The sequence below is a fragment of the Amblyomma maculatum genome, unplaced genomic scaffold (genome assembly GCF_055883805.1).
Source record: "Amblyomma maculatum isolate TAMU_Amacu unplaced genomic scaffold, ASM5588380v1 scaffold_13, whole genome shotgun sequence".
Classification (NCBI taxonomy): domain Eukaryota; kingdom Metazoa; phylum Arthropoda; class Arachnida; order Ixodida; family Ixodidae; genus Amblyomma; species Amblyomma maculatum.
Genome location: NW_028146738.1, coordinates 35,685,528 through 35,711,242, shown reverse-complemented (window position 1 = coordinate 35,711,242; position 25,715 = coordinate 35,685,528). Strand labels below are relative to the sequence as shown.

The 25,715-nt window shown below is 44.9% G+C and overlaps 1 protein-coding gene across 1 annotated transcript in view; it reads right to left on the bottom strand.

The window, feature by feature from the left end:
* The window catches only part of LOC146172559 (nose resistant to fluoxetine protein 6-like), a 98,848-nt gene extending 90,433 nt beyond the window's left edge, over positions 1-8,415 (bottom strand). The window contains exons 1-2 of the mRNA XM_084585804.1: positions 7,731-8,415; positions 6,319-6,530 (exon numbers count right to left, since the gene is read on the bottom strand). Of these exons, the coding sequence (XP_084441930.1) occupies positions 6,319-6,530; positions 7,731-8,415 (897 nt within the window). The remainder of the gene's footprint in view (positions 1-6,318; positions 6,531-7,730) is intronic.
* Positions 8,416-25,715: the final 17,300 nt, after the last annotated feature.

The following is a 25,715-nucleotide window of genomic DNA, read 5'->3' as shown; positions in this document are numbered from 1 at the left end:
TCCTTGAAGGCAGGCTTTGACCCCTCACCTGAAGTGCTCTAAGGGAGCACTTCAGGTGAGGGGTCAAAGGAAGTACCTTTGAAAGACAAACAGAACCACCTTTGCAGGCTGCGAGGTTCGAAACTGGGTTTGGGCCCACTGCGGAGGAGGGGCGCGCAGCGGGGTTTACGGAGCTTCTCCCAAACGCACACCCCTGGAAAAGCCGAGCGCCAGGCCGGGGGACGCTTGTACCCATTTTTACCGGTGGGTGTCCGGCGGTAAAATTCGGAATTAGTATTCTACTCTCGGTGTCACACTACATTTTTTTCTCCGCTGGATTTTAACACGTGAGCTCTCGTCTACGTGTGCAGTCTATTTTACGTACGTGCATTGGTCACTGATATATACTGGTCGGTGCTCTCTTTCTACTATATTTTTTGTATACTTTTGCTTTGAATTTCTCCAACCTACATAAAAAGCAAGAATATATACGAGCCTTACTTGTTCGATTCGATACGGTTTATTGAGAGTTGCTCCAGTGCTTTCAAATTAATATCTTGCTGACGTTTGCGTCAAAGTATCCGCAAAAAAAAATTGGAATAAGCATGCTAAGCCTGTCGCTTTGGAATAGGGGCTGATTTGCGCCCTTTCTGGCCATCTACTTCGTCATCCTCATTGGGTTGATTGTCAGCTGCACTCACACAGCAGGATTCGAGCACTACAGGATGGCAAATGTAGGCGAGAGCTGAAAGGCCCCCGTCAGAAGGACGCCATGTAAATACCATTTTTTGCCGCTTTATATTTGCGCCAACAGCTTATAGGCATGACATCCTACAACGTCATAAAATTAAGTTGGCCTCCAGATCCCCTCCTAGAAGCCCATAAGACGTCCTGTTTTTAACGTATGGCGTCTGCTTTCGCTACCAGTGCAAATCTACATAGGGCGACACGGCAGAAGACATGATTAGGGCCTCAGAAAAAAAAACACAAAAAAGCCAAGGACAGAGGGAATCCGATTGTAGTTCGACTCGGATGCGTTTCGCTTACCGGCAAACAGCACTGGACATCCTTATTATATATACGGGCGGTGGAGCGGCGTCTTACCAGCGTGAAGATCGAAGACGGAAGAGGTAAATGGCAGGATGCATTAGGCCTTCTTTCGTGACCTGCTGTAAGAGGAAAACGTTGTTTCTTCTACCGCTCGGCACTCTTTTGCCGTTTCGTGTCGCCTTATTCGCACTGCAGTACGTTTTGCATTCCCGCGTGGAAGCGCTGACCCCCATTCTGTTACAACCTCAGCTTTGCTGTGTTGCCAACTTTAACTGCACTGTCTGTATCGCAGCTGTTCGTGATGTGACTTCGCAAAAAGTTTAGAATAAACCAATGTTTTGCACGAACTGTGGATTTGTCACTCGTCGCACGAGATCCTGTCTCGCCGACACGTTTTCCAGGGAGCGGGGTCCTCAGAACAGAGAAATCAAAGTTAGAGGATGCTTAAGCTTTGCCTTAAGCGTAGACGTGAAGCGCTATTGACGCCACCTGTTCATTTAGCAAATACGTATATATATATATATATATATATATATATATATATATATATATATATATATATATATATATATATATATATAAATATATATATAAATATATATATATATAGTTAAATTGCTTTTTGTATGAGGTGAAATAAGGTAACAGATGATGTATGAGGTTAAACAGGTAAAAAGTAAGGCATTAGTTAGGGATTGAGCGAGCTGCAAAATCCATGTTCGAGAAGGAGGGTCCGCAATTTGAGCCGGAGAAGAGAGCCATTAACGCTGACATGCAGCATCCTTGAAGGCAGGCTTATGGGTCCCCCAAGATGCCTAACGAAGAATAAATTATGTAAAGTAGCTCAGATCTTCTCAAATTGTTTATCAATAGCCTGTGCAACTGCTACTACCCTACCACCTACTTCTGCTACACACGCACGAATGATATCTCTCAAATTATATTTCATTCCTTCCCGACTAAGGTTGTCGGAGTGGTTTCAAACTTAATATCTCTTTCTGCACAGACATGCTGAATTCGTCTAATTTCCCTCTTGCAGCTAATTCGTTTCATTATCACAATTAACGGGGTTATTTTAGTTGTTTGTTTTTCCTACTTGTTTTGCTATGGTAATGTTTAATTGTCTTTACTTTGTTAACTGCTCTCGTTTCGAGTTACTGCTCTCGAAAGGCTGCCTTTTGCGCTATCGCATTAAAACATTTCTTCTACAAATTTCGACATTGTTCGATGCTGCCTTTCTTTAATATATTAAGGAGATAGCGTTACAAGCACCGTTCACCGAATGCCCGGAGTCGGCATTGGCATTGCAAGCAAAAAATTACGAGCATGACGCTGTAGCTGACAGAGAATATGGACGTGTCCTGACTGTCTGTAGTTTTGCGTAATATTACGTTTGGAAAGAGCGGCCAACTCGAGTTCAAATTGTCATTTGTTACTGCGGCGCTTTAGGCTAAGCAGACTTAAAAAGTATTGAGCTCTTCTTTTTCATGCGAATACATTGCTACCCCATTAGACGAAATTCTCTCGGCGACTGTGGTAGGGACCGTGAGAAGGTCCCAAAAATACGATACGTCACGCCGTCATCGGGCGCAGCACAGCGCGAACGCAGGTAGTTAAATACGCTCGAACGAGGGGCATGCGTTGCTTCGAGGCGAAGCCCGCTACGGGCAGACCCAGAGCAACGACCCTTCAAGGTCAAGTGTGCTGCAGCGCACTGCATAGACGACAGGCCATTGGGGCAAAGCGTCGACATCTACTGCGTCTGCACGCGAGAGTCCTCGTGGGCGATGCCCGCAATCCGTAGAATAAAGCTAGTCGTGCGGAGAAAGATGTTCTTAGTGCTCCCAAGAGCCTACTCTTTACCTTTCCAGCCGCGCTCTCGGGTTGCGAGAATGAAACGCGTCCGGCATCATGTAACACGAGTAATTACGGCAACGCGAGGGGAGGTGATGCAACTGCAGAGCCAGTAAGACCCAGATATACAGAAACAAAAAAAAAAGTAATACTTTCGGATTCTCGCACGTAAGCAAACCTAAATACCTCCACCATTTTTTTTTTCCGTTTGCATGTTTTCGTGCTAACGGCTGGCGTTGGAGCCTTTCGGCAATGTGTCACGTTTTTGGGTGTGGTTTTGCCTTAAAGCGCAGAGGCGCAGCACAGGACGGGATGAAGTTGATAAAACAGTGCATTGTTCCTTCCTGTGCTGTCCTTCCGGTGCTTAAGCACATTTCCAGTCGAGCATCCAATTACCTACAAGAAATCCTCACAGCTAGTATTTTGGTGCTTATTTGCATGGCTTTTTTTTCTGTAAAATAAAGCACTAATAGTGTGCGCATGTCGTTTATCCTTTTGTGCTGCCTTTCTTGCGTCGCACTCCTCAAAATAATTGCGATAGCGTTACAGCCTACAAGAGCACAATAATGCAGTGGTGTTACAAAATTGCCTAACAAGATGTTGTCAATGTCACAAACTCACGGCAAGTAGCTAAACACTAATTGGTTGGCGTGATGTGTCACGTCCTGAGAATACGTGATATTACGGAATTGGCAGTCGCCAGGTTCCGTGGGTGAGTGTTTATTCGTCATGGCATCGCGTGACATGACGTTGTTAGCAGGCGCAATGGCAGTTGGAAGGTGTCCAGCGCACTCTTCAGGTGACATGGCCTTTAGAAATGGCAGGCTTGGCGGTAGTTGGCAGCAGGATGTGCGCAGACACCTCCGGACAGCTCCGTCAACATCGCTTGTGTTCAGAGGAGGAAGGCATGGCTGCTAGTTTAGCTAGTTGGTGGGACATTGTGAATAACAACTGCTAAAAGAGACGGAAAAGAGGAAGATATCCCATCAACTGGCCTTCAAGTACGCCCTTCTACTTACCCGGTCTGTGTTTACACCAGTGACATAAAGAGTAGTGCAGTCACGGGTTAGAATTTTCAATCTATTCCAAGTGCTAAATTAAAACAAGAAAACAGTAAAAAAAAAAACGACAACGAGCACATCAAGGTGCACTGGCCAAAAGATGTAGGGGAAGCGTTGCCTCATTGTTTAACTCTTTACTTGTTTACTTTACATCAGCAGCCCTTCATGCTTCCGCAACTTAAAGAAACGTTCTTTGGAGCGAGCTAGTTTTCGAAGCGTCCATTGCCGCTATTTGGGTAAGGAATCCTTCAGAGCCGCTAGCATGTGTCTGGTGTAGAGCATTTGCGCCTAGTATACTAAATATTTTGTTCTAAAGTGGGAAAAAAAAAGGCCAGCCCACATATAGGACTTTATCGTGTTCCAAATTCAGTCTTACATGTGCTCCTTTTGCATTTTAGGCGTATTATTTAAGCGCAAGATGGGCTTAGAAGGACCATAATATTGTCTGGCAGAGAGCAGTTGTTTAGTGTACAACGCCCGTTCAGGGGAAACAGCGCACGTTCATTCTGCCCGCCCTGCCACTGTGAATAAGGGTCACTCCAGCCACTGCAGCCACCCTATTGCGCAAGCGTAGAGGAGCATTATGCAAGAATCATCGTTTCACATGAAGGAGTGAGGTGAGGTAGTTAGAGAGCTAAATTTTGAATGCTTGTTACCTCGGTGAGGATAACTTGAGTGGGGCTCGCATATCATCTGTCAAATGTTAAATATACCTATAACTAAGGAGGCTAATTGAGGCCTACCTTAGGTAAGCATAACTGTATCTTCTTACTTCTTTATCTCGCCTCCTGACCGGAGTAAATACTCCATTGCATAAAAATCTCTTCTACGCTTGTCCTGGGGCGACACCGACTTCAAAGTGGCAGAGAGGACAGAGCGGCTAAAGCAACCATTCGCTGCTGACCTCGCACAGCCGCTGTGTAGGGCTGGTATGTCGCGAGGCCAACAGTGTTTTCCAGCCTGGCAATGCGCAGCATTTAAACAGTGCTTTTGAAATGTTAAATGAGAGCCCATGAGAAAGCACCTAGAAAAAAATGCAAATATATAGATGTGGACTTGCTCTATTTAAATCTTATAAAAACACATTTTCTATATTATGCGCTAGCGTTTGACAATAGACGCTTACAGCGGCTGCGGAAAGCTCTTTGTACCTGCTTAACCTAAGGAGCTATCGAACATTAGATGGCTGCCTTCTTATGCTTTCTTGATTATAGACGAAGCACAGATCTCTCGTCAAGAGAAGTAAGGAAATATCATCAGCTAATGACCATTCAGAAATTCGGCCCTTAATCTCTTCATTACCTTGACGAATGACAGCAGACCGGGAGCGACAGTGTTCGGTAATAGTAAGTTCAGCCGGGTTCTCTCTGATATTGCAGGCGTGGAAAGAAAAGAGACCAGATAACCATCGGATATAAATGGCATGCAGAGGTAAGGAGGATGCGAATGTTTTTCGTGCTCGCCGTGCTCGATGTAGAATAAACAAGACGGAGTTGGGCTTGCAGCCGAGTGAGGCGCAGGCCGATTTCTCAGCAGTACGGGGCTGAATCACTCGAGCAAGGGCTGACAGCAAGAAGGACAACGTATAGAGAGAGGCTGGACATTAACTTCCAAAGTGGCCCATACAAAAGACATTCCGTGCTAGGAGGGCCGGGCTGGAGCGAGAACATCTAGGCGCTAAGACGCTACTACCAACACTGCCCTTCAAACAGTGCGTCTCGTTACTTATATAACTATTCCGTCTCCATTTGAGCGAATTTTAAAATAACATGTTCAAACGTAGGAAGAAAATGAACCAGGCCTGAGGGGATGCCCAACCACTCTGTAAATATTAGCTAGCCCACTAAAGCTACCCCTGAACCTTTGCTTAATTTGGAATGTGTCCGACAAGAATCCCTGCTTATTTTCTTCTTTGCGCCATAAATAGCTATGTATTTTTGAGTAATTATCTAATGGCTGCTTGTTTTTCAGCTTTTCTTACATAATGAGTTAGGACAAAAACAGCTAAAATGGACATACTTTTTTTTTGCGATATAGATCACTAATGTGATACGAATCAGTTTATGTTCGGAGAAACGAGAAAAAATTTACAGCCCTGCCTCCAAATTCCTTCGAGAGTATTTCTGGCCGCATTACTACTCGGCACGAAAGGTCGAGCATAGTTCTAGAATACACATCTTATGAAACAGCCTGACTTGGTTACATAATATGTTTTTGCTTCGCAAAACAGGCTAATGGGCGCTGTAACTAAAGGGATTGCGAGGCGGATAATTGACGTTCATTACAAAGCATCCCTTTAGGTGCATCGATCCAGTAGTGCAGGTAAGCATTAGCAAACTTGAAGTCAAACGAAATTGTGTAAGCATGGACTTACCCTGTTGAAAGAGAACTTAAAGGCTGGCAGGAGCTTGGCGAGGATGTCCTCCTCCACAGTAGGTAACACATGCACGTCGCAATATTGTCCGCGCACTTTCTCGACTCCCTGCTCGTCCCGTACCACAGTCTCTATGCACTCGTCGTATGCGCCCAGGTCGACAAGGGTCGACTGGAAAAGGCCTGTCGGGTACTTGGCCGTGGCATCGATCACTGCATCGAATCGAGAGCAGAAAGCAAGAATAACTTGAGCTTTATTGAGCAGTGCTGTAATTGTAGTTCACTTGTGGAACATCATATCGTAAACTAATACTATGGACATATAGATGAGAATGGTATGTCTTTCCGACGTGTAGCCCCCTACTGCGTTTCACGTTGGTTCTGCGATCGCATAGAGATGTCAGGTGTGCTGTAGAAAGCAGACATATTCCATAGGGTCACGAAGAGTCGGACACGACTGAACGACTGAACTGAACTGAACTGAACAGTCAGCATCCTAAGGAAGAACCTGTGAATATATTTACTACGTAGATACATGGCTACGATGTAGCAGCTATTTCATTAATAAACAAATATCTTGTTGAAAACATTCTCTTGCCCGAAATTCGCGGGTTGAAACTATTCCTTATAAAGCAGCCTAACATGATGTGTTTTTCGACCTGTGAATGGAGTGCAAGCAACTAGAAATATTCAACAAATCCTAAATGCGCTTATACCATTGCTGAATGCATATCCTGAGGCATGACAAATGCTAACGGGTAAGAACTGTCTAGTGTTTAAATATGGTGATGTGCAAGAGGCTCGCTGCGTTTAAAGTATACGTCTTCTATTCATTTCTATCCTGGGAAGAATAAATATATCTCTGTCACTATGTCTGCGACGTCGAACACGTGACGAGAAATATCAGCCGCGCACTTAACTTTACAATAGGCTGAAATTACCAAAATGCTCTGTAGCAGAATGACAGGAACTAGGACACGTAGATCGCAACCGCAAGGTTATTCGCACATGGATCCCTGGAAAAGGTTTAGATATCCTGGAAGGCTTTGTGTAAACTACATACATCGAACCACACAGGTGAAGATATCTAAGGACATGAGGATTGCGCATTCTGCTTAAGGAAACAAATAGGAGAGGCTCACCCGATCTTTTGGTATTATTTAAGGTCAATTCGCGTTTTCCTCGATGCTATATATATGCAAAGCGATCTACTTGAAAAAAGTATTGAAAAGGGTAAGAAGTACAAAATTGTACTGCTATCTTTTAACGCGTATGCATTCTGAAAAGATATACCTGAACTTTGGACCTGACCACCATTTTGTTAGAATGAGGCCTATAGCAGTAAGCAGTCTATCAATCTACACAAAAGCGAATGATAGATTTAGAAGTAGCAGCGATTTTCTCCAAACTTACGCCTTAAAGCCCAAGGCTCCAGGTCTTGAATGGCACGTGCGAACTTGTGTAAGCCAATGCTGCAATCAGAGGATATGTCAGCTTGCAGTAGCTTTCGCATAAATTCACTGCCTGAATTAGGAATGAACTGCTTTATCGAGACTCGCAGGCTGTCTAGAGTGAACTTTGGCTGTCGAGAATTCGGTGCCTCCATTTCTGTTATTGCAGCATGCCCTTGGGAGAGATGAGCTCGCGTGGTCACTGCTTCGGTGGTGGTAGCAACATCGGCAGCTACATTGCGCATAGAAGCTGCACCACGCACTGCTTCAGGTTGTGATGGCTCAGTTGAGCTCGAAGACTTCTTCATAACTGTATTCCGCTTCAGTTGTGGTATCGCAAGCAATATAGCTTCCGTTGCCGTCGCTGCCGTTATAGAGGGCATAGTTGTGTCTTGGGAACTGCTTCTTGTGCTCTTGGAGGCGAAATCAGGCCACCCACCTGTTCTTTCGCGGTACGTTGCAGTTTTTCCAAATGTAGACAACACAGAGCGGTTACTTTGCGTCCAGGTGGTGACATCAATTTCAGTAGTGACGACGTCTGTACGGCTGGTCGCTGGTAGTGTCACTTGGGCATCGTCCCCATGAATCAAAAGAAACAGTATACCAGACAGGTTTAGTCCAAATACGTTGCACTTTAGACACTTCATCGCCTAGTCGAAATTCAAATCGTACAAACCACACCAAAATAAATCTAAAGTAGTCTAATAGTGCTTTTCCTTAACTGTAGGTGTACAATTCCGTAGATATATTTAGGACTGCCCAAGTATATAAAAGCGAAAGCGGGCTCGCCTTGAGCTCTTCCGCGACGGCCGTTTCTCAGGCTTCCTTCTGTAACACGTGCCGCCACATGACCGGCAATGCGATGTGTTATGTATTCTTTTTGCTTCTGTGACGATGCCCTCCGCGCCCATTCTTTCACCTGACGCCGCTCTCTCTACTTCTTCTCCTCGTCTGATGGCGCCCGCAGCGCTAAGTCACGTGGTGTGTAAAAGGAAGTATGGCGTACAATTGGGGTACATATGTCGTCGGTTCTAACCCCCGTCACCAACTAGGCTCCAACAACACTGCCAGATGCATAACAAACGGGAAGAGCAATGACCTGGCGCCATCCAAAATGTCTCCCGAGTGGTTTTTATACTACAAATTTGATACGACACAGGAAAATTTAGAGCCGCGTGTAGATCCATTAATTGAAGCCGTACGCAGATGACTTGCTTATGACTACCTTTGTTTGTTCACAGTAAAAACTACAACTGCCCCAAGAATAACAACAACGCCATACGGATTTTCACGTAATATGACTACGAAGGGTTCCGCTTTAAAAGAAACTGCACGTTCCTTGTTCAGCAGAAAATGTGCTCACAAACCTTACGTGAAAACATGACTAAAAGGGGGTTCCTATTTAAGATGTTAAAATTTGGCCGAACGCTCATTCGTGATAGAAGAAAGTGATCCCCTCGCTTTTTTATTTATTTCCTTTTGAGCCCTTATGTGAGAAATGATTAGCGCTGCTGTAATGAAGTGAGCAACATTTATTAGCGAAAGCATCCTAAATGCGCTTATACCATTGCTGAATGCATATCCTGAGGCATGACGAATGCTAACGGGTAAGAACTGTCTAGTGTTTAAATATGGTGATGTGCAAGAGGCTCGCTGCGTTTAAAGTATACGTCTTCTATTCATTTCTATCCTAGGAAGAATAAATATATCTCTGTCACTATGTCTGCGACGTCGAACACGTGACGATAAATATCAGCCGCGCACTTAACTTTACAATAGGCTTTACAACATAACTTACCTTTACAACTTTACACCAGGTAGAATACATGAAGGAACATAGCACATGCGACGAAACTCACAACCATGAAAAATCCTGCATTCGCGTTATTCAGTTTTGCGTTAACTGCATAACTAGAAAAAAAGGAGGCAAGAGGAAATCACCGGGACGCCAGCGCGCTATCTTTCCCCGTAACCAATGCCCATTTATCCTATACTGAATCTACCCGGTGTAATAAGCTCTCAACGGGCGTCGGGGAATAAGTAATCTTCCGTGCCCGCTGATATTCAAGATTTACAAGGAAATGCATTCGATATAAGGTGCATGACCGAGGCACTCGGCGGATGAAATCGGTTAGCCGAGAGGGCGGGCCTCTCATTTCCTACAGTATTTACACGAGGAAACTATGCGTGATTGCCTAAGTCCACCTGTCGAATCGAATCTGCCCCTACTTTTGTTGATAATTAAAACCGGCGATGGTCTCGCCGTAGAGTTACTTGACCTATGCACTGAGCAGCGCAATCATTGGCTACGTAACTGGAATCTCTTGTCATGCACGAACGTAAATCTTCTGGTCGAATATTGGAGAACATCCCCCAAGGTGAAGTATATTGCTAATGAGACGGTTACTAATTGACATCCACCCAAGCGGATTGATACAACTGCAAAGGAAAGCATTACAGCTTCCTCAGACACTTCGTAAAACAAAAATTTGTCTTATGTGCAAAGATCAAACTCTGGACCAACGCCTTTGCGGCACAGTCGCTGTACCAACTGAGCTAAATCAGTACAATCAGCCGACCAGATGTTAGGGCTACAGCGAATTGATCGATAACTCGGTGAAAAATATGTTGGTCGAATATTTAGGGGTATCCCCCTGGGTAGCGTAGATTTGCAATAAGAGTGTAATTACTCACTGACGTTCACCCAAGCGGAGCCATACGGCTGCAAAGGTTCGTAGTTAAACAAAAATTCATCCTGGTTCGAGGATCAAACTCGGGACCACCGCCTATACTGGACACTCGCTGTACCAACTGGGCTAACCAGGACGACCAGCAGATGAGAGGGTTAAGGCGAGAGAGAATTCATTGATAAATTGAAGTGAGAACGTTGTTGGTCGATTATATATGGGAGTCTCCCAAGGTGGAATAGATTTGTAATGGGAGTGTAATTACTCATTGACATCCACAGAAACGCTGCACCATAAGGCTACAAAGGAAAGCTAGCGTTCCTCTTTAGCCCTAGGCTGCGCTTTATTAGATGCCAATGAATAATTACGTTCTTATTACGTAAATATTCTCAATATGGGAACACAACAAGCGCCACAGCTCGTTAAGATGTTCATACGTCTACCTTATGAAGCTTTTTGATGCTGCAGACGGAGAGGATTCTCTTGTGATACAGTGTCTTGCGCTCCAAAAAGGCAACTGAAGACTACAGTTAGATAAATTTGGACAAAAAGGTCAGTGTGATATATTTTGGCCAAACAGTCATCTGCTTGAGTAAGCTGGTTGCCCCTAGATACTGTGAGAGGCGTAGACGAGGTAACTTGGACGAGAATAAGAATTATCAGCTGCTGGGCAGCTAGAAATGTCCAAGTGGTGCGCAAGGAGTCGCTAAATAGACCGAAATAAGAAACACACGCGCGACCATTTGCAGAAATGCCAGGCGCCCATGTACCATGCCATGCCAGTGGACGTTACGAAAGCCCATGGGTCGAAAGTAACAGTGCCCTTCGCTACAGCTTGCCTAAAAGCTGACGTCAATTTTCGAGGTTAAACACTATAATCAAACCAAACCGAACCATTTGTACAAAGAACAAAGCGCTTGTCTTAGTCATCCAATCTGAGCGCTCAAGACAGCGCACGTATACCTCCTAGTCCGAGGCAGGCTTTGTGTGAGCAGGCCTGACTTATCTGAGGTGATAACTCTTATACTGTGTGAACCTCGTTATAAGTCCAACGTGTCGAATCGAGACCAATCATATATTTTTGTCCGTATTTTAACTGAACCCATATATTCTTCATCTTGCTCTAAGCTGTCGAACCGGGAAGGGAGAATTTTTTTCGAACAGTTCAGGGACACGCCCTAACCCTAGTTCTTTTGCATAAACAGAAATTGTATTTTTTCCCCTCAAAATATGAGGCCCTCAGGAACATGTTCGACACTGAGAGATGCTCTAGACAGTTTAAAATAAGGCCATATATTGGCACACATTAAAATCGAGAGACTGCTGTCTTCAAACTAACAAATTAAATTCTTGCATATGCTCTGTGTCTAATTGGGAAACATTATTCAGCATGCCAGTCACAAAACTTAAGCTTATAGGCTCCCTCACATAACTGAAAAAATATTTCATGTGATGGTTAGCACGGCTTAATCTGAAAGGCACCCGTACAAGTAGCACTCCTTTATGCATGCTTAGGACCAGCAATCGAGCCCTGCTGTGGAGTTTAAAATGTTTTCTGTTAATCTTTGTCTAGACAGAATTCTCATTACTGCCTAGGTCGAGCAAGTACTTATCGGAATCGAGATATTTTATTTCTGTTTGACACCAAAGTGAAGGTATTTTTTATTTGTTTCTTTGAAGATACTCTGAGTCACTAACTGAGCCTTTACAACAGTGGCTTGATGCCCATGACCTAGTGTCCCAGGAAGTGGCTGGGGCAGTTTTGTAGGCTGTAAAAGAAAAAAACAGGCTACACTAGCCAACGTTCTAATTAAGTATTCGCCACGAGCCGGTGACGGCCGGCGGCGGCGGCTGCTAAGATAGATCACAAGGCAGCAAAAGTCGTATAGGGCACCAGCAAGATATATAAAAAAATAATCTCAGGAGAAAATTTGAAAGTCAAACGGCCTGCTCCCGCATGACAAGTCCTCGAGAAGGTTTTCACTTCCCCTCTTAATGCGAACGCTTTACTGTAATGTAATGTTTCCCAGAAAAACGTAGCATCACCGCCTTGAACAAATCAATGGTCTATGGTCTCTGGAGTGTTACACAGGCGGCAATTCACCAGCTTCTACATAAACTTCTCTTTAGTGGGAAGCTATACCTTAACAGGGGGCGTTGATATGTTCAATTAAAAAAAAGCAGAACGTTTTTGTCTGAATGAACATGAGCCTAACACGCTTTAAAATGCTAGTGTCAAGATACCACTGATTAGGTTGCCGATACAAAGGTATGCGGAACGTAGAACCAGTTAAGTTAGGACATGGGCCATCTTCCTTCTGCATAAGCCCTGCAGGTAATCAAAAGAAAAGAGTGCGGTGAGGAAATCGAAGTCGTCCGCAACCTCCTAAATGAATTGCCATAGAGTCCGTTCATAAATCTGTCCAGTCTGTGTCAACTGGTGAGGCAAGTAAGCAAGACGCCGATTTAGCACAGATACTAAAAAGGGTGGCTTTAAAACTTGAAAAAGAAAAAAAAAACTAAATCAGTTAATGCACGAGCAAGTAAACAAGGCCTCTTCTGTTAGACTCTAAGGAAGAAACAGATTGTCACAGTGCACGGGTTTCCACTGACAGCAGCAAACGAAGGTTGCGAATATCCTGCGCATTACTTATAGCTCCTTTCTAGCACAATGCAGAACCTGCAGTATATAGGCAAGCTTTGCAAACAAGAATATTTTGCAGATTTGTGCGCGAGAAAATACCGAACATTCCGGACTTATCCACACCGGAGTTTGTCGCCTGACAGCGAAGGTTTCTGAATCCCATTATGTATCACTGTTGCAATCCTGATGCAGAGGAACCCCTAGATAGTGAACGGGGCCAAAATACCAGCTTACGCCACCAAAAAGACTCGGCTTCGTACCCTATTGATCGAATTGAAATCCTTTCAATTTGTCTAAATTAAGAGCCGCACCTGATTCCTCGCAATGCTGTTGAGTCAAATGCAAAGCCTTGACTACAATCTTTTTGTCGGGACAAAAAGGGTGACGTCATGACCATAGGCCGAAATCGTAATTTCAGATTGAGTAAGGGAGAACCCTCGTACAGCAGCGTTGTTAAAATGTTGAGGCAAGACATAGAGCAAGCAATAAAGGCCACAGTTTACACCGCTGGCCAACAGGTGATGTCAATGGAACAGGTGTGGGTTAACAATTAACCTTCAACAGGAATCCTTATAGCGCAGCCTTATGACATAGAGTAAAATATCACCAATATATGCATGGTTTAAGATGGGAATAAGAAATCGTGAATACTTTATCGAACGCTTTCCCAAGGTCGACCTGAATTAGAGCTAGAATTAGACTTCGATATAGTCGCCAATACGGAACGTGCAGTATGGATATGCGTTTGAATATTGTGACCTCTACTGCCGCATACGCGATTCCCCGCCAGGGTAGGACAGTAGTTATGGAGCTCGACTACTGGGGCTAAGGATGCGGGATCGAATCCTGCCGCGGCTGCCGCTTTTCGTTGAAAGCGTAAGCAAGGAACCACTGCGCTGCGCGATGTCAGTGCACGTTAAAGAACAGCAGGTGGTCCGAATTTGCGGAGCCCTTCCCTGCAGCGTCTCTCATAGCCAAGTCGCTTTGGGACGTTAAACCCCATAAAGAAGCATAAACCAACCTTGAAGCCATTAGTGTCTTTGCTTTTTGGAATCATAAATTGTCCCCAGGACTTGACGATGAGCAGTGTGCTATAGTGGAAGGATTTATCACTTTGAACGAGATTAAATCAGCTATTTCTGAACTGCAGGATAAGAAATTCCCTGGCCCGTACTGTGTTACTAGCGAGTTCTATGAAACATTTCCGCTTTTCCTTGCACCTGTTTTTTCGGAAGTTTTCTGATCATCTTCTGATACTGGGTTTTTGTCTCTAATTTTCTACTCTGCGCGGCATTCGTGTGAACGTGTACATAATTCTCCTTGTCTAGCGCTAGGACCTGGAGGGTTTTCAGGGAAATGTGAAGAAAAGACGAGATGTATAATCAAAGCAGACTAAAATGAACTTAAGTAAAAAATAAAACAAACAATCAGAGATATCATTACTGAGTGCGTGGTAGAAGTAGGCGGTAGGATAGTTAGAGAGGATACCGGCAAGCTGTCTAAGGAGACGAAAGATTTGATTAAGAAACGCCAGAGTATGAAAGCTTCCAATCGAACAGACCAGATCGAATTGGCCGAGATATCAAAGCTAATCAATAAGCGCAAGGTGGCCGATATAAGGAAGTATAACATGGGGAAAAGTGAGCATGCTGTAAAGAACGGGGGAAGCCTTAAAGCGGTAAAGAAGAAATTGGGCATAGGCAAAAACCAGATGTATGCGATAAGGGACAAGGCGGGCAACGTCATCACTAATATGGAAAAGATAGTCAAAGTAGCCGAGCAGTTCTATACAGATCTCTACAGTAGCCAAAGTAGTCAGGACCGTAATGAGATTGGCGGTAGGGAAAAACAGTCAGACGTTACACCAGTGACGAAGGACGAGGTCAAGAAAGCACTAGAAACTATGAAAAGGTGGAAATCAGCTGGAGAGGATCAGATAACTACAGATTTGCTGAAGGACGGGGGGGTTATCGTGCTAGAAAAACTGGCCACCCTGTATACGCAGTGCCTGGTGTCATCAATGGTACCGGAACCATGGAAGAATGCAAACATTGTCCTCATTCACAAGAAAGGGGACTCTAAGGACCTTAAAAATTACAGACCAATCAGCTTACTGTCTGTTACGTATAAGGTTTTACTAAGGCAATCGCTAATAGAATCAGGACAACCTTAGACTGCAATCAAGCAAAGGATCAAACAGGGTTTCGGAAACGGTACTCTACTATCGATCACATCCATACCATCAATCAGTTGATAGAAAAATGCTCGGAATATAACCAGCCCTTATACATAGCATTCATTGATTACGAAAAAGCATTTGACTCAGTTGAAACCTCGACGGCGATGCAGGCATTGCGAAATCAGGGGGCAGACGAGCCGTACGTAAAAGTGCTGGAAGATAAATGTAGTGGATGCACAGCAACCATAGTTCTGCATAAAGAAAGACACAAAATTCCTATAAAGAAAGGTGTTAGGCAAGGAGACACAATCTCCCCAGTACTATTCACAGCTTGTTTAGAGGAAGTATTCAGAGACTTGGAATGGGAGCAGTTAGGGATAAGGGTAGATGGAGAACACCTCAGTAATCTGCAATTTGCTGATGAAATTCCCTTGCTAAGCAACTCGGGGGATGAACTGCAAATAATGACTGATGACCTAGACAGGAAAAGTAGAAAGGTGGGCTTGAAAATCAATATGCAGAAGACTAAGGTAATGTTCAACAGCCTCGGGAAGGAACAGCAGTTTACATTAGGTAGCGAAATACTGGAAGTAGTAGGCGAATATGTCTACTTAGGACAGGTAGTAACCGCAGATCCGGACCACGAAAAGGAAATAAAAAGAAGAATATGATTGGGATGGAGCGCATTTGGAAAGCACTCTCAGATTATGACTAGCAGCTTACCGGCATCGCTTAAGAGGAAAGTATACAACAGTTGCATCTTGCTGTACTCACCTATGGGGCTGAAACGTGGAGGCTAACCAAAAGAGTTCTACTTAAGTTGAGGACAACCCAGAGGGCTATGGAACGAAAAATGGTAGGGGTAACATTAAGAGATAGAAAGCGTGCAGAGTGGGTCAGAGAAATAACTCAAGTTACCGACATTCTAGTAGAAATTAAGAAGAAGAAATGGACATGGGCAGGACATGTAGTGCGAAGAGCGGATAACCGATGGTCGCTGAGGGTAACAAACTGGATTCCAAGGGAAGGAAAGCGTAGCAGGGGGCGGCAGAAAGTTAGGTGGGCGGATGAGATTAAGAAGTTCGCAGGGGTGAAATGGATACAGCTAGCACAGAACCGGGTTAAGTGGAGAAATATGGGAGAGGCCTTCGCCCTGCAGTGGGTATAATCAGGGTGATGATGATGATGATGGTGATGATGAAAACAAACAAATTATGCGAACAGAAAAAGAACAGAAATAAAGTAGGCAAAGTGAAATAAATATATACGTGTTAACGTCGGAAAGCAACGAAACGCAGAACGAGCTCAGAATGCAGCTATAGGAAGTATTCAAGTGTCGACACGTACGCCATTTTGTGATGCAGAGGACAGCGTCAGCAGTGCAAACCGCAGCAGGCTATGATAAGCCGATCAGGCATGCTTCCAGCCTTTCGTCTTGCTACATGCACCACAAAATGGCGACCACTGTGACGTAGGTGCATACTCCCTACAGGCCGGAACTAGCAATGCTTTCGCATTTTTGTACGCAAGGTGGCTTAATTGCACCCCTGTAATATTTTTCCCTCTCCGCCTCGGTCCCCGATGTTTTGGTGTAGGTATATACTAGTGCGCGCATTGAAGAGAACGGGGTTGGTGAAAGCGGCAAACATTTACACCGTAACAGCAGTCTGTTTACATGAGGGGAACTTTTACAACCAAGTCGATTAAGTTTTGGTGATCTTGAACGCGTTGTTGAACTCGAACAGACTGCCGCTTGCACACTACCGCCACAGTGCAAGCAGGGGCTCACGAAGCAGAAAGCACTGAGCAGCGGATTTCCTTTAGATCCGCCCACAGCCGGCATCAGCGCGCAGCAGTGTCTGAGCATCCTTGGCTCGGTGTACTTAGCGTTCGCACCAGAAAAGACGAAACAGTAACGTTATCATAAAGACTGCTTGATGCAATCGTGCAACAAAAGCATGTCTGCTAAGTGCGGGTTTTCGGCAGCAGCGGCCCATAGAGAAACATACTTGCGTAAAGAGAGGACCTTGCCCATTGCGGCAGAGCTACTGCACTAACGCCAGCGCCTCGGGCGGCCAGTAAGAGCGCTAATTTCGTCCTCCGAGATTTTACACGCGTGCTTTTGCTCTGTTTCGGTTTCGGTTTTGATAACAATGCTTTTGTTCCTGATTTACCTTTGGCTGGTAAAATATTCAATAGATCGTCTATAGCGGCTCGCAAGTGCTTCATGAAGCCACGCATTAAGACGTATTAAAGTCGCAGATCGCACCTCTTTACTGTAAATACCGCCAAGCTTCTTGAAGAACCTAAGCTCAGCTGACTTTGTTCATGCAGGTTGGAATAATGTGGTTGGAGTTGCTACAATAGTAATTTTTGGAAGTCGTTCAGCCGCTTCTCTCAATTGAACACACAGAGGAGTCATGGCCTCCACACAAGTAGTATATTTCTCGTGTTTCCCTTTTGATTTGCCCGATAAGAATACTGAATCATACTGTTTATAAAATAAATCTTTTTACAAACAGCAACAAGAACGAAGGTATGGTAAAGCACGTGGCACAGTGTCACGAAGTAAAAAAATGTGCATAACGACTGTATGTTTTTCCTCTATAACATCCCCCGTGAAAGCAGCCCAAAAAGAGTCATGAACGACTAGGCAAAATAAGGAGAAAAAAGTGCAAATGCAGCCCGCGCGGATTTTATATAAATCAGCCTTCAGCACTAGCTTGTTCAGAGATTTAAGCACAACACAATGAATACATATTAGTATTAAAATATTATGATTATACTCATAATCGCAGACAAAGTTTCCCTCTGCCCGTATAACAAAGGTGTTACAGAGAGCCCACTGTTCTCGACTAATAGGAGGTCGTCAAAAATGGAGACCACGAACAGACAGCTGCGCTTCTCCGACCGCAACGAGAATGCTTTAGCCATTACAAGAAACGCGGCGTGTAAAAATAGCGCTTGCGTACCCGCAAAAGCGCATGCATTGCACAAATAAAGTGAAATAAACTTTATTCACAAAACTATCGCAAATGCGCAATACGTTGTTCTTGTAGTGCAAAAAAAAAGTTTGTGTTACGATACATGTGAGCTCCAGATAAATTCTGTGTTTTAAACCGCAGGTTCTATGGGTGATTTTAAAAAATTTACGCAGTGGATCAAATGCAGATGTTCTTCAGAAACACACGACCCAAAAACAAACAGTCGCTGCCCCAGAAAAGTGCACCACGGCTTGTATTCTATGTTACACGTGCAAAATACTTTCAAGCACTGCAACAATTCTTAGCAATTCTAACAATTCAAGCCTTCTTAGCTCAAGAAAAACAAATTTATTTCAGCAGACAAAAGGAAATAAGTTACCCGCGAAACGAGGCGACGCATTGCAAAGCGCGATGAGGTGGGCGTACCCGGCGGCACATGACCGGCGCAGCATGAAAATTTTTTTGGAAAGCGCAATGAAAGGGTACGCTTAGATGCAACTCAGTGTATGTATGATAAGCGGCCTACCTTTGAGGTGAAGTGGGAGTGCACATCGCTGCCTCACAGGTGGGCAGACCCTTACTCGCTCAGCCGCGAAACTGCTCGAGTGTCGGCCCTTTACGTAAGTATATTTCTCTATGAGCGGCTCCCACGGGCGTGCCAGGCGACGAAATGAGCTCCCTGCCTCCCTGTCGGCACTGGCCTGGCCACTACCGCATCAAATCGGCATCGAAAGGTGGTTCGGAACGGGACAATGATGTTGTAAAGGCTGGAATTCTGTCAGCAATATACTGGGAAGCCCATTTAATGATAAAGTTAGAGTAAGCTCGACTATATATATATATATATATATATATATATATATATATATATATATATATAGCATAAGTAAATAGACGTACTTGGTTGCTAGAGGTTACATACAAGTGAAAAATTGCTTCATACTGTTTCCAAGTTTATTTGGAGTCGACGTTTCGGCAGGAACCCTGCCTTTCTCAAAACTGAGGGTACATGATTCTTGTTCGTCTTCTTATAGCGTTGGCAAGAGGTGATACAAACAGAATATGGGCACGTACAGGTGAACCAGCTGGACACGCACAACACACACATACACACACAGGTGCGGAGAGCAAGCTAGACCCAAAGGGTCATCCGCCCAACGCACCGGCCGCCGGGAGTCATCTGTATACAATACACAATACAGGCAGCCGCGTAAACACCTTGAAAAAAAAAAGGTGGGGGAATGTGTTTGCTGCAGATGGTGAGAAAATTATTTTTCTTGTTCTCACTAAAAGTGAACGCCAAGCGGGATGAAAACAAAAGGGCACCACAACCAGGTGGACATTGCTGGTTAGAAGAACCTGACAGCGGCGAGTAAAGTTCGAGCAACTCGCGACGTGAGATGAACCTCAAAGAAAGAAAAGAAGAAAAAAAAATATGTGGGACAGTAGAATGGTGAAATACTTTGAGGTTTTCGCTAAAAGATGTGAGCGCCAAGCATGAAGAAGGTTTTTACGAGAAGTGGGATGTGGAGGGTATCAAAGAAACGGGAAATAAAAAAAAAGGGAAGAGGGGGGAGGAAAAAAACCGAGGAAAACTGTTAAGGGATAATGATTGATATATGTGCTTAGCATTACACTTACATTCAAAATTTAAGTGGAGAATAGATGGTAACTGATTGCGATGCCTCAAACGTTATATATCTCCTAGAATGCGGTGTATGCCGCATGCAGTATATTGGCCAGACAGCTACCCCTCTACGAATGCGGTTTAATAATCACCGTGCTCATGTCCGCTCTCTTCCCAACCTTCCTTCTTCAAAACACATCAACCAGAAACAGTACTCATTCGACTCAGTCAAACTAACAGTTCTTCATGGGGGATTCAATAATACACGGGAGCGGGAGCAGCGTGAGTCATACTTTATTTATAAGTTTAGGACAATTAATACTGGGATAAATAAAAACATTGGGGAAATGTCGACCTTACGAGCCCTGCAAGTTTAATGCTAAGCACATATATCAATCATTATCTCTTGACAGTTTTCCTCGTTTTTTTTCCTCCCCTCTCTTCCTTTTTTTTCCCCGCTTCTTTGATGCCCTCCACATCCCACTTCTCGTACAAACCATCTTCATGCTTGGCGCTCATACCTTTTAGCGAAAACCTCAAAGTATTTCACCATTCTACTGTCCCACATATTTTTTTTTCTCTTCTTTTCTTTCTTTGAGGTGCATCTCTCGTCGCGAGTTGCTCGAACTTTACTCGCCGCTGTCAGGTTCTTCTAACCAGCAATGTCTACCTGGTGGTGGTGTCCTTTTTTTTCATCACGCTTGGCGCTCCCATCTTTTAGTGAGAACAAGAAAAATAATTTTCTCACCAACTGCAGCAAACACATTCCCCCACCTTTTTTTTTTCAAGGTGTTTCCGCGGCTGCCTGTATTGTGTATTGTATACAGATGACTCCCCGCGGCCGGTGCCTTGGGTGGATGACCCTTTGGGCCTAGCCTGCTCTCCGCACCTGTGTGTGTATGTGTGTGTTGTGCGTGTCCAGCTGGTTCACCTGTATGTGCCCATATTCTGTTTGTATCACCTCTTGCCGACTATATAAGAAGACGAACAAGAATCATGTACCCTCAGTCTTCAGAAAGGCAGGGCTCCTGCCGAAACGTCGACTCCAAATAAACGTGGAAACACTATGAAGCAATTTTTCACTTGTATGTAACCTCTAGCAACCAAGTACGTCTATTTACTTATGCTAAGTTTCTCAATGGCTGCTAGCAACGCTTCTACCATTTCCTGGAAATATCCCCTCCATCCGCCAACATGGGCATTAGTTGGAGACTCCCAGACAAAACATCTGTTGCATCACTTCGACGCTTCAAGTTTATTCTCTCCGGCATTCGTCACCCAGCCTGGCGCAGAAATCAGCGACTTGAAACACCTGCTGGACTTCGTGCTCCCCAGTGTGAATGGACTAATTCTGCATTTGGGCACTAATGACCTCAACCGCAAGGGCATCCAGACCGCGCTGGAGCGGTATGCCAGTCCCTTCAAGTTGATCCGCACGGAACGGCCTGCAGTCCGCATCATTTACACTACCCTGGTGTTGTCACGTGCCCCTAACCACCGACGACGCTTCGGTAATTGGCGATCAGCAAACAAATTTAACCACCAAGCCAACATTTTCAATTCCGGTCTAATTGAACTTTGTGGACGACACCCAGAGACCTTCTTCCTCCACCATTCACTGGAACTCTTTCCCCCAACCAGCGTCCTCGCGGCGGATGGCGTGCACCCGAGCTTTGGTGGGGTGTCTATTATAGCCTGGCACTTCTTCACGCTCCTTCTCGATTACCACCGGCACCACCTATCACAGTGGCAAGATCATTTGCCAGTAGCTCGTGACACCTGGTTCCCCGGGAAACAGCCTACCCGAGCGGCTCCCACCTACTCTGCGATCCATAACAACCAGAAGGAGGAGGCCAGGCAAGTCGAGACCCCTTACTTCCCGGCAATCGCGGAGACGCATCAGCAGGTGGAGGATAAGAGAGAGCCGACATTACAGGGAAGCAGTCAAAAAAACCCCGAGGTCACCCAAGGCTACCGTGCGAGGCAAACTTCGCGGGACCATCGGGTACCCCGCGCCGAGCCCTGCTGCCAACACCGGCGTGGCCATTTCAGCATCTCAATGAGATGGAGGGCGTGGTCGTCACAACCAGGTCATCAGGGGAAGTGACACGGGATGCCACCATGGAGGGAACCCCTCCCTTCGGCAGCACGGCCACCATCTGAGACGCATAGGCAAACACCTCCGGCTACACCCATGGAGGATACATCGGAGTGCACCCCTACAACTAAGAAGACAGCTCCAACCAACACAGCAAAAAGTAACCAGCAGGCCCCTTCCAGAGCAAATGACCATGTGGAGAGCACCGGTACCCGGAAACGAAGTGCCGCAAACGGGCCCCCTAAGAGAAGGATAACCACTGCAGGCACTTCCCCACACACCAAGGACCATGTGAACTCTGAAGCCGAGGGCATGATTCCGAGCACACCTGTGTCGCGTTACGATTTGAGAAAGCGCCGTGGTTCGGCACAACGCATCCGTCATGACTGACATCCAGGCCGCGTGAGTACGCCGACTCTCTTCTTTTCACATTGCCAACAGCCTTCTTCAGATAACTCCAAATTTTTAATGTTAAGAAAAATTGTAGATAAACGAATTAGACATCAATTTTATATCCGTAGCCTTAAGATTTATCTCCAGTTCAAAGTCACACCAACGGGTTTGCAGGTGTCACTGTCACCCTCAATGAATATCCTGTGTGACGAGGACAAGGAAAATTGCAACCATGTATTGAAATCTGCATCTTTAGATCTCCTTAAAGTCACCATTTCCTATTGTGAGAGGGTGTTGGTATCCCTGAGAACACAGGAGAGTCGTGCTCGCAGAAAAAGTGCCCTTTCCACGCTCCAGGCCACCGAACTCATGCTGTTTGAGGAAAAAAGAGCGACCGAGATAGCCGAAATCAAACGAAAAAAATTTACCCGTGACGGTGTTCCCCGCATTATGATCACAAAGCTAACAATACCGGAAAAAAGCTCGAAAACAGAAGCAGTTAAGCATTATTACCCTGTGGTTGAAAGCTCAGATTTTGATCCCGAGGACAGTATTATAAACCTTTCATCCACCCCCCTTATGGCAGAGGAACGATCTGTACTCTCACGAGGACTTGCATTTTGCCCTACTACTGGAAAATTTAATGAATATTCGGTATTGAAGGACCTTGACTACTTTGCGCGAACTCTGAGACTCAGGGAATACTTTTTCGAAGGGACACAGAGCACGGCACATGGCAAAGAATTCAGCCTTAAAAATCACCAATGGACTCCGAATACGGGGAGAGATAAACATTTGGACATGTACATTAGTGCCGTCCAGAACGACGTAATCAGAGCTTATAAGGACTACAGACCAGGGAAGCAAAACCTTTCCAAAAAGGAACGTGACGCATTGAAGGCGCTCAGTAGACGGAAAGATATGGTCATCAAACCGGCAGATAAAGGAGGCGGCATAGTTGTCATGGACAAGGACAAGTATATTGAGGAAGGAATTAGACAACTCTCTAACATTAAATTTTATAAACACCTAAATGCTGACCCCACTCTAGAGCATCAAACCTTCATAGCAGGGACTCTAAGTGAGTTCGCAAAAAGTGGGGACATCTCCCTGCGATTATGCAAAGCCCCGACCGCCTGACACCCGTCGCCGGGCCGATTCTACATGCTTCCGAAAATTCATTAAAGGGGTAATCCTGGCCGCCCTATATTATCTGGCATCGCCACAATCACAGAACCAATCTCCAGTTACATTGACACATTAATTGGACACATACCTGAAGCACACCCAACCCACATACGTGACACAAACCACTTCCTTCGCGAAATAGCAGGTTTAAATCTTCCTCAGGGGGCCTTCCTTGTAACCTTAGATATAGTCTCCCTATATACAAATATCCCGCATCCCGACGGAATCAAAGCTCTAATTGAGGCCTATAATCAGAATGGGAAGGAAGGTTCTTCCACTCCAGAAGTCCTAGAGGTATTGACGAAACTAGTACTAGAATACAACAACTTTGAATTCGACAATGAACACTACTTACAAATTAACGGCACCGCCATGGGTACAAAAATGGCCCCTACTTATGCTAATATGTTCATGCATAGCAATGAATTTGAATTTTTACTTACTTCCCCTATTAAGCCCACCCTATACAAACGCTACTTGGATTATATTTTCTTAATTTGGACTGACACAGAACAGTCACTCCTACATTTCATTGAAAACTTCAGTCTCCTCCATCCTAGCATATCCTTCACGCACACATATTTCCGAAACAAAATTAACTTTCTGGACGTTGAAATTGCGGTTCATGAAGGTTCGCTCACCACAAGCCTATACAGAAAACCCACGGACCGACAACAATACTTACATTTTCAAAGCTGTCATCCTCATCACTCAAAAACAAGCATTCCATATTCTCAGGCTCATCGATTCAAAAGAATTTGTTCCGAAGATCAGGACTTCGCACGAAATGCAAAACGTATGCGGGAAGTCCTGACTAAACAACGGTACCCGCCAGATATTGTTGACGACGCCATAAAAAAGGCATATGAACTCAACCGAGAGGATATACTGGAGGGACGTCCACGAAAGGAAAACATAGACCTTCGAAGAAGCCTTGTACTCACCTACACGAGTAACCCCCCCAACGTGAACAAAATCCTAAAGAAACATTTCAACATTCTAGAACAGAGCGAACGTCTCTCCAATATTTTCACGACTCCTCCCCAGGTTGTCTACCGACGACAGAAAAACATCCGCAACATCCTAGTCCACTCAAAAATAGGTAATAACCCGCGGTTGGGGTGCCGGCCTTGCGGAAAGAGTAGATGCCAGGTGAGCAGGCACATGCAGACATCAAGCTGCGCAACAAGCACAGCGTCAAATTTTAGGTGGAGAATAGATGGTAACTTTGATTGCGATGCCTCAAACGTTATATATCTCCTAGAATGCGGTGTATGCCGCATGCAGTATATTGGCCAGACAGCTACCCCTCTACGAATGCGGTTTAATAATCACCGTGCTCTGCACAACCTTCCTTTTTCAAAACATATCAACCAGAAACAGCACTCATTCGACTCAGTCAAACTAACAGTTCTTCAGGGGGGATTAAATAATACACGGGAGCGGGAGCAGCGTGAGTCATACTTTATTTATAAGGTTAGGACAATTAATACTGGGATAAATGAAAACATTGGGGCAATGTCGTCCTTACGAGCCCTGAACATTTAATGCTAAGCACATATATCAATCATTGTCCCTTGACAGTTTTCCTCGGTTTTTTTCCTCCCCCCTCTTCCCCCTTTTTTCCCCCGCTTCTTTGATACCCTCCACATCCCACTTCTCGTAAAAACCATCTTTATGCTTGGCGCTCACATCTTTTAGCGAAAACCTCAAAGTCTTTCACCATTCTACTGTCCCACATATTTTTTTTTCTTCTTTTCTATCTTTGAGGTTCATCTCTCGTCTCGAGTTGCTCGAACTTTACTCGCCGCTGTCAGGTTCTTCTAACCAGCAATGTCCACCTGGTTGTGGTGCCCGTTTTTTTTTTCCTCACGCTTGGCGCTCCCATCTTTTAGTGAGAACAAGAAAACTAATTTCCCACCATCTGCAGCAAACACATTCAACCAACCTTATTTTTCATTTTTCTTTTCAAGGTGTTTCCGCGGCTGCCTGTATTGTGTATTGTATACAGATGACTCCCGGCGGCCGGGGCCTTGGGTGCATGACCCTTTGGGCCTAGCCTGCTCTCCGCATCTGTGTGTGTATGCGTTTGTTGTGCGTGTCCAGCTGGTTCACCTGTATGTGCCCATATTCTGTTTGTATCACCT